This window comes from Phaseolus vulgaris, unplaced genomic scaffold (assembly GCF_000499845.2).
Source record: "Phaseolus vulgaris cultivar G19833 unplaced genomic scaffold, P. vulgaris v2.0 scaffold_27, whole genome shotgun sequence".
NCBI lineage: Eukaryota > Viridiplantae > Streptophyta > Magnoliopsida > Fabales > Fabaceae > Phaseolus > Phaseolus vulgaris.
The window spans coordinates 214,378-224,207 of NW_027174095.1; the positions used below are offsets into that span (position 1 = coordinate 214,378).

Consider the following 9,830-nt stretch of genomic DNA (forward strand, 5'->3'; position numbering starts at 1 on the left):
TTTGGGTATCTTTAATTGCTTTGAATCTGCTGTTCTTTCATCTTTTGGTGCCTTTTTAATTTTAGTTTGAGTTCCTATTTGTGTTTAGATCCTACACAAATTCTATTTCACAAATTCTATTGTGTTTAAATTTTGGTATCTTGCTGTTTTTTGTTTCCAGTTTCCAGAATCCCCTGTTTCAAATTTTCTGTGCTGGCTGTTTTGTTTCAGAAAAATATTTTCACACATAGGAAAATTTTGATTCTCTGGAATATGCAAGTTTGAAGTGTTATAGAAAGGATAAAAAAAGAATTAGTCCAAAAGAATCAACAGAAAAAAAATGATAAATCTTTTAAAATCAGTGTGCAAATCTGAGGCGCTACAGCTGGCGTAACTGAACACCAAAATTGCAAAATTTATTAAAAAAAATTGGTGCATGCGTTTTGAGTGATTCCAAAGCCAGATTTTAGCTACGATCTTGAATATCTTGCATATCAAATTTCAGAATCATATCTTAAAAACAAAGCTCAGCATAAATTGGGGAAAAAACACGTTTCTGGCCCACAACATTTTCCAGTGGTGCTGTTTTTTTTATTTGGTCATCTAATTCTAGTGCTATTCTTAGGATTCTTTTGTGTGCCTACCTTTATTTTGGTACCTTTTATTTGCTTGCTTAATATTTCTTGGACCTCTTTCTAGTTGTCATAATCTAACTCCTGTTGGTGGTACTGTTTTATTCAATTAAATTGTTTCTTGCTTTTGTTCTTTGACCTCTAATTTGGTGCTGGAATTTATATCTCCTTTGGTGCTTAATTGAATGGAAACTTGACTTGGGTAAGGTCTAGTCTTTTGATAGGTGCTGGAATTGGAGAATTAAAACCTTCATTCTAAGGGGAAACAAAGCCAAGGCCGAAACAAGCTTTCTTGAAAAACACTACAAACACTTGGAGGGCCAACAAGCAAAGACAACAAGGAAGTGCATTTAGCAAAAAGAGGATCAACAAAGGGAGTTTTCTTACTTTCCTTGCAACTTAATTTGTGCTAATTACCTCTTAATTATGATTTAGACGGTGAGTGTGTCTTCAAGGGCTCAAAGTGTCCAAGAAGCCTCACCTAGGGCCGACTAGTATAGAATTTTTTAATTAGCAATTGTTAATTGTTTATAATTGTCTTTTCTTTTGCTTAGTTAGTGACGCTTTGCATGATTATTTTGTTAAGTTTGTGATAAACCGTCTAGCTTTGTTAATTAGTTAGCATACATTGTTTTTCTTGCATTGAAAAAAAAGTTTTGATTTCTCAACTTAATTGTGTTTCAAGTGGTTTACTAAGAGAAAGCTTTGTGTGAAGACATTGAGGGATAGTTTTTGGCTAAGGCAAAGGCTTGGTATTTAAGTAGTCCACTGTGACTCACCTCCCTTACCTTGAAGACTACCTTCTTTGACTTCCCTAAATTTTTCTCAAGGTAAAATACTTCTACACACAAAGCTTTAATCATGTCTTCTCACTCCTCTAAATCTCTTAAAAGTGAGGTGAAATCCTTGAAATCTCTTTTGAAACAACTTACTAAGGATATTCAATCAATTTCATCTAAACAATTGGAGAATGAGATCAAAACTAATGAATTGACTAAAGCAAAGAATGAGAAGTCTCAATTTTTAAAAAAATTACATTCTCATGCATCTAGCTCTCAACATCATGATTATCTTGGGGAAGAAAGTCTTAGGAAAAATGAATATCATCAACAATTCCCTAGGAGAGCTAGGAAAGAGAGACAAGAAAACCTAACCAAGCATATCTCTCACACTCAAGCTAGAGAAATTCCATGTTTAGAATACCTTGGCAATGATCAATTAGCATCTCAATGTTTCAATGAAAGATCTATGATCTTAAGGGACAAAGATGAGAATAGTAGCCAAGAAAAAGAAGCTAGTGAGAGTGAAGAAAATGTAAAAATAGAAAAGCAAGAGAAAACCCTTGGGAAACAAATGGCGTGGGAGAAGAATGTTCCTTCCCACAAGGTCATTCAACAAGAAGGAAAAGTTGAAAATACATTTGAAAATATACCTCTTGTTGAACAACCTAGCCTTACCTTTTGTAAAGGAACACTTGCAAGCCTAGAAAAAAAAGAAGAATCCTTAAAAAAGGCTTGCATAGATAAAAATATAGTAGATTATTTTACATACATGCCAAGATATCACCAAGTGAAGGTCAAGTCATCTATAGGCATCTACAAAGACAATTTTTTATGTGAAGTAGTGCCTAAAGAAACTTGTCATGTCTTATTGAGACAACCTTTGCAACGAATTGAAATTTCCATGAACAAAGGTTGTATCAACGAGACTACCTTCACACATAAAAGGGAAATTCTTCATGAAGGAGAACTCATGGGTCAAATTAGAGTTGATAAAACTCTAGAGCTTTTAAAAAGAAAATTATTGTCACCCATGAGAAAAGATGTTCAAAGACATTACCCTAGATACATTCCGTGTTTTAAAAGTACATCTAAGGCAATGTCTCATGAACTTTATACTCCTTCACCTTTTGCAAATGATCCTTGGGAAGACATAAGCCTAAATTTCATATTAGATCTTCCTAGGACAACAAAAGGTTTTGATTCCATTTTCATGGACATGGATAAACTCTTCCTTAAAGAAGTGACAAGTCTTCATGATTTCTCTTCAAACTTAGTGTTGGATAGAGCTCCAAAATTTGAAAACCATCATTTGAGGATTCTCTTGGAAAAACTTGCAACTAAGCTGTCCTTTTCAAATTCTTATCATCCTCAAAAGAATGGTCAAAATAAAATTAAAAACATAGCTCTTGTTACTATGCCTAGAGAAATCATGAAAGACAACCACAATTCTTGGGATGAGTATCCTTTTTCTATTGAGCATGCATACAATAGAGTAGTCCACAAGACTACTAATATTTCTACATTTGAAGTTGTATGTGAACATAGTCCTCTTTCTCTTTTTGCGTTGTTACCACTTCCTAAAGGAATTATGCCTAAGGAACAAGTAACTACTATTGAAAATTTTACAAAGCATGAGAGGATTAGAGAACACATGCAACCATCAAAAGAGAAATATTGTAAAAAGTTGCCAAAAACAAAAGAAAAACAAAAATGGCAACTTCATAAAATTGATTTGTATATAACTGCTTCAACTAACTCATTTGCTTTATTTGATAATTCCCCTAGGTGGACGTTTGATCCGGGAGGGCAAGCATAGTTGAAGAAGCAAGAGGCTGCTATCCGAGATCAAATCTCTAGATCTGAGGATAGATCTTCTCAAGGAGAAGGAGATGATGGACACCATCCAACCACATCCATTCCCCTAGCCATGAAGAAGAAGAAGCAATGGATTTGAGGACAAATCCTTTTCAAGAGGGAGGGGATGATGGAAGAGGCCCAAGCACAAGCCCACATGCAAGCCCACCAAAGGGTAGATTTGGGCCAACCATAGAGTTATGGCCAAGAGGATCCAAGAAGACGTTCTTTTACATGTTCAAATGCCATAAACTCTAGTGTAGAGTAGACTTTAATTTCTTGTCAAAATTCGCATAGGAACTTTATTTGTAATTTTCTTAGAATTAATTTTGGCACCTAAAACACCAACCTAGGTAAACTTAGAGTTTCTAAAAAAAACCTCTAAATTTACCAAGGCCGGTCTCGAAAGCCCATGGAGGGGGTGAGCATAAAAACTAGACACACCCCTCCCCATGTGCTCATTTGTGCACCCATGTGCCATGTGCACCCATGTGCTTCACATTTACATTTCATTTGGCTAGCATTAGGGTGCATTATGGTCCTCCTTAACCTATAAAAGGAGGAGCCTACACCTTGTATTTTCAAGTTTATTGTGAGTAAAGTTATGCTGCCATTTTGTGCCAAGCTTTGCTTCTCCCTAGAACTCTAGGCTCTAAACTTCACATCCTTCACCTCTCCTTGGGCTGGCCGAACCTCCCAATATTCATACACCTCATGCACCTTCAAGATCAGCACCACTCTTAGGAGGATCTTGCACACACTCATACATAGCTTCCGCACCATATCTTACATGATTCAAGAAGACCTTCATGAAATTTTCCATCACAACGTGAACTGATTCTTCTACAGTCATCAACCTCTTATTGTATATTCTATATGCATGACTTGTGAGTGAATAACCTATGAAGATACCAAGGTCCGCTTTCTCATCAAACTTTCCCAAGTTTTCCTTTCCATTGTCGAGGATGAAACAACTGCAGCCAAAGACTTTGAGATGACCGATGTTAGGCTTCCTTCCATTGAAAAGTTCATATGGAGTTTTCTTCAAAATAGGTCTTATAAGCACCGTATTCATCACATAGCATGAGGTGCTCACTGCATCTGCCCAAAAGTACTTAGGAAGTGATGATTCACTAAGCATTGTCCTTGCTAGCTCTTCAAGAGACCTTTTCTTCCTCTCTACCACTCCATTCTGTTGTGGTGTTCTTGGAGCAGAGAAATTATGCAGAATTCCCAACATCTCACAGAATTTGCTAAACTTCTCATTCTGAAATACTCCTCCATGATCACTTCTAATAGAACCTATGTAGTTCTTTGTGTTTTGTAGTCTTCTTGCTAGCTTTTTGAATGCAGAAAAGGCATCACTCTTTGATTCCAAGAAAAGAGTCCAAGTGTACCTAGAAAAGTCATCAACAATAACAAGAGCATAATAATTTCCACCAAGACTCATAGTTCTTGAGGGTCCAAAGAGATCCATGTGAAGAAGTTCAAGAGGTCTCAAAGATGAAACAATATTTTTAATTTTGAAAGAACTTTTCACTTGTTTCCCTCTTTGGCATGCTTCACAAATGTGATCCCTCTCAAACTTGAGTTTTGGCAACCCAGTCACAAGATCTTTTGAAATTGGCTTGTTCAAATGATTCATGTGAATATAAGCAATTCTTTTATGCCAAAGCCAAGATTCATCTTGCTTGGATAGAAGACATCCAATTGAACATGGTGAAGAGATATCTAGAAGATACACATTATTAACTCTCTTACCTACCAACATTACCTCTTTGGTGTTGGGTAGACAGATTTCACATGTATTTGTCTTGAACATCACTTGATATCCCTTGTCACAAAGTTGGGTAATGCTCAGCAAATTATGCTTTAGGCCTTCTACATAAAGCAAATCATGGATTACCAAGATGTCTTTGTCTCCTATGGATCCTCTCCCAAGAATCCTTCCTTTGTTGTTGTCTCCATAGGTGACATGACCTTCTTGCTTAAAGGAGATACACAGGAACTTTGATTTGTCCCCTGTCATGTGCTTGGAGCATCCACTATCCAAGTACCATAGTTGCTTGCTCTCCTCCAAGATTTCCTACAAAAGATATTTTCAAGTACAAAGAATTGGTCCCCTTATGAATGTGGGTCCATCTGGTTTATACTCATCAATTAAAGCTTTATTTCCCTTAGGAATCCACTTCATAAGACCTTTAGGAACAACATGTTTTCTGATTTTACAGAACCTCACAGATGACCTCTTTTCATGCAATAGAAGCATGTAACAATCGGTTGTTTCGATGGTCCAATCGATTGTTTTTCTGGCATTTTCGAAAATGATTTTGAAAATCTATCTTGTTTGTTTTGTGGATTAAAACCCAATCCAGCTTTTCCAAAAACACAGTTTTGAGATGCTAGAACACTCTCAAAGTTGGATTGGCCTTTAGAAAGCTTATCCACTGTTTTAACAAGATAGTGGACCTTCTTTTCAAGATTTTCGCAATTTTCACAAACTAGAGTATCACACTTGCAAGAGGAGTTTTTGTAAATGATTTCTAGATTTTCAAAATCTGTTTTTGAATTTTCTAAATCCTCTTCCAGTGCCTTTACTCTGTTTTCAAGTCAGTTGTTCTTTTCTTTTAACCGATTGTTCAAGAGAGCCAATCGGTTGGCTTCTTCATGTGTTTCTTGAAAGGCTTGAAGCAATTGACCATAATTTTCAGAGTTTGAGGAGTTTGATGAACTTACATTACTTGAGTCATCCTCCCTTCTAGCCATGAAGCAAAGATTGAGGCTTTTCTTATTTTTCCTTCTTTTCCTTCTTGCTTGACTCTTTGTCTTTCCTTCCTTTGGTTCATGAGCAACCTTGAGTGTGTCCCACATATCCTTAGCCGTTTTGCACTTTGATATCCTGAAAAATTCATTAGTATCTAGTGCAGAAGCTATAATGTTTTGAGCAGACCGATCAAGTTGGGCCATCTTACATTCATCATTTGTCCATTTAGATAAAGGTTTTGCAATAAAAGAATTATCCTTTTTGAACTTTGGAATGTAAGGACCATTCTCAATTGAATCCCAAATTCTTTGATCAATAGATTCAATAAAGATTTTCTTTCGTGCTTCCCAAAACTTATAATTCAATCCACAGAATAAAGGTGGTTTGTAGATTGAAGCACCTTCCTCAAAAGATAGTTTTCCAGCCATAGAAAAAAGGTTTTTAGATCAATTTGAATAACTTTCAAGAACCAAGCTCTTGATGCCAATTGTTATAATATATGGCCTTAAATGAGAGGGGGGAAGGGACTGAATTGTTTAAGAGGGATTTTCGTAAACTTTTAAGCCTAGAATGAAAATACTTCAAGAAAACCTTGATTAAGAAATCAGTTTTTCAAAACATAAAGCAAAGGCACAAGACTGGAAAAACAATCGGTTGTTTTACCGAAACAATCGGTTGTTTATACCAGTTATCAAATAACAAAATTGAATTGAAAGAGATAGGGATAGAGAGATTGTACACAGATGTTTATACTGGTTCACTCCAAACCCAGAGCTACATCCAATCTTCTTAGAAACCCTGAGGAAATCCACTAAGCAATCACAACTTGATCACTCACACAACAACCAAGAGAATGACCTTGAACACCTCAAGAAACACACTCTCCTTGGTCAACACACCTACACCAAGATTGTTGATCTTGATCCCCTCAAGAACACACATCCAATCTTAGCAAACACAGAAACGAAACTTATTTCACACAGTACAAGGATTACACTTGTTACAGAAGATAATCTGAAATCAATACAAGCAGAATCCTATTCCACAAACTTTGATCAATCACAAACTCTTAGCAATCTCAGCTCTTTGAAAAACTCAAAAACTCTTAGTAAAAACTTGTCAAAGATTAATTGTCAAATTTGTTTTTCTGAATTTATTCAAAGATGTAGTTTGTTATCAAATCTTAACAAACTCTTAAATTGTATTAAAAGATTGGTCAAAGCATTTAATGACTGGAGCGTAAGCAGTTAAATCATTTAATGCTCAGTCAAAGATAAAACAGTTTTTCTGTTATGGTCCCAAAACAAACAATCGGTTGTTTCCTCGAATCAATCGGTTGTTTTGGTTCTTAACAGTTCAACCATTTTAATAACAGTTTTCAATCTTTTCTTAAAACATCTAAGTATAAACAATCGGTTGTTTCGACAAAACAATCGGTTGTTTTAACATAGTTTGAAAACATTTTACTTTCACAAAGATTGAGATGCTTATGCTTTAGATTCAATCAAGGGGTGGATTACTATATTCAAACTACCCCAGAACTATATAAACCAGCACATCAACACCAAGCACAGCAAAGGCTTCAACACTTTGTTTTGTGGAGTCAATTACCAATTTTGGAAAGTGAGAATGAAAATTTTTATACACTCAACTGATAAAGGCATTTGGGAGTCAATTGAAAATGGTCCTTTTGTACCTCAAGTTAGGAAAGATGATGTTTTAGTTGATAAACCTTCATCCGAGTGGATTGAGGCAGAAAGTAAGAAGGTTAAATTCGATTGGATTGCCAAAAATATTATAACATCTGCCCTAAGTTGTGATGGGTTTTTTAGGGTTTCACTATGTAGTTCGGCTAAAGAAATGTGGGACATCTTGGAGGTCACACATGAAGGCACAAATGATGTGAAGAGAGCTAGGAAGCATGCTTTGATCCAAGAGTATGAACTCTTCAGAATGCCAAAGGGAGAATCAATATGTGATGTGCAAAAGAGGTTCTCTGATATTGTGAATCATCTTATGAGTCTTGGTAAGAAGTTTGATGAAGAAGAACTTAACATCAAGGTACTGAAGTGTCTTGATAGAACATGGCAAGCAAAGGTCACTGCCAGTTCATAAATAAAGGATCTCACCTCAATGACTGTGGCATCTCTTTTCGGAAAACTAAGAGAGCATGAGATTGAGATTCAAAGGCTTGTTGTTCAAGAGAGTGAAGACAAGCATAACAAAAGCATAACACTTAAAGCTAGCAAACAACAACATGTTTCTAGTGAAAGTGAAGAAGAGAACATAAGTTTGTTATCAAGAAAATTAAGCAAATTCTTGAGAAAGAAACAAGCTTTTAAAAGGTATGATTCAAAGAAATCTAGTGAATTCAATTCTAATAAGTATACCTGTTATGGATGTGGTGAACAAGGACATATTAAGTCTGAATGTCCAAACAATGAAGTCAAAGAAAAGGGAGACTTTAAAAGGGAGAAAAAGGGAAAAACTAAGAAAGCATATATAACATGGGATGACAATGATGTCTTATCCTCAAGTTCTTCAGATGATGAAGAAGCTAATCTTTGACTTCTAGCATCAGTAACAAGCAGTGTGGATTCTACTTCAACAAGTAAACGTACCACCTATGATCAATTGCTTAATACTTTTTATGAAACTCATGATGAAGCCAACTGATTGGCCCTTTCTCTCAACCGGTTGAAAGGATTAATTAACTGGTTAGAAAATAAAGTTAAGGATCTATAGGAAGAGCTGTGCAAAACAAATAAAGATTTAGGAAATATGGATTTAATCTACAAGAATTCTTCTTGCAGTTGTGAGAAAATAAGTTGTGAAAATTGTGAACTTCTTGAAAAGAAGATTTGCTATCTTTTGAAAACCTTGGACAAGCTTACAACTGGAAAGTCCAACTTTGAAGATGTTTTTGTTGAATCAAGTGTGTTCAAGCTTTGAAGAATCCAAACCCTTTGAAGGTTGATGAAAGGCTGGATGTGCTTGTTGTTGCTGAGCTGTCTTTAGATAGGATCTGGGGTAGATTAATTATATATATCCACTCTTGATTAAATCCAAAGCATAAGCGTTCTCAAACCTTTTAATTGAAAAGTGTTTTTCAAACTAAGTGAAAAACAACCTGTTGTTTTGTCGAAACAATCGACTGTTTTATACTTAGGTGTTTTTAGAAAGGTTGAAAACTATTTTTTGATGGTTGACTTGCTGTCAAACCAAAACAACCGATTGATTCGTGGAAACAACCGATTGTTTGTTTTGGGACCATAACAAAAAAATGTTTTGTGCTTTGACTGAGCATTAAATGATTTTACAACTGTTTACGCTCCAATTTTTAATGCTTTGACCAATCTTTAAATTCAATAAATGGTTTGTTAATATTATGTAACAAACAACAACTTTGTTTTAATATAGAAAAACATATTTGAGTTTTTCATTGTTTGAGCTTTTGAAAAGTTCAAAATTGCTTAGAGATTGCATTGATCAAAGACTGTGAGATAGGATTTTCATCTTGTATTGATTTAATATCTTTTCTGTAACAAGTGTAATCCTTTGTACTTTGAAAGAAACTCTGTGTGTATAGCTGAGAAGTGTTGTGCGTTCTTGTGGGGATCAAGATCAGCATTCTTAGTGGTGTTGTGCTGAACCAAAGGAAGTGTGTGTCTGGAGGGGATCAAGGTCACTTCTTTGGTTGTGTTGTAAGTAATCTAGGGTTAATTGCTTAGTGGATTCCCAGTGGTTTCTGGGAAGACTGGATGTAGCTATTGGTTAAGAGTGAACCAGTATAAACCTGTGTGTTCAATCTCTCTATCC

General features: G+C 35.5%; 2 protein-coding genes across 2 annotated transcripts; both read left to right on the forward strand.

Moving 5' to 3' along the window:
* The first annotated feature begins 7,640 nt into the window (after positions 1 to 7,640).
* On the forward strand, positions 7,641 to 8,126 carry LOC137817273 (uncharacterized). The gene has a single exon (XM_068620525.1). It carries the CDS (start codon positions 7,641 to 7,643, stop codon positions 8,124 to 8,126), a length of 486 nt encoding a protein of 161 aa, XP_068476626.1.
* Positions 8,127 to 8,144: 18 nt separating this feature from the next.
* LOC137817274 (uncharacterized) lies at positions 8,145 to 8,579 on the forward strand. The gene has a single exon (XM_068620526.1). It carries the CDS (start codon positions 8,145 to 8,147, stop codon positions 8,577 to 8,579), a length of 435 nt encoding a protein of 144 aa, XP_068476627.1.
* Positions 8,580 to 9,830: the final 1,251 nt, after the last annotated feature.

What these genes read in the sequence shown, in the direction of transcription:
- LOC137817273 (XM_068620525.1), top strand. Translation starts at nt 7,641, where the DNA reads ATGAAAATTTTTATACACTCAACTGATAAAGGCATTTGGGAGTCAATT.
- LOC137817274 (XM_068620526.1), top strand. Translation starts at nt 8,145, where the DNA reads ATGACTGTGGCATCTCTTTTCGGAAAACTAAGAGAGCATGAGATTGAG.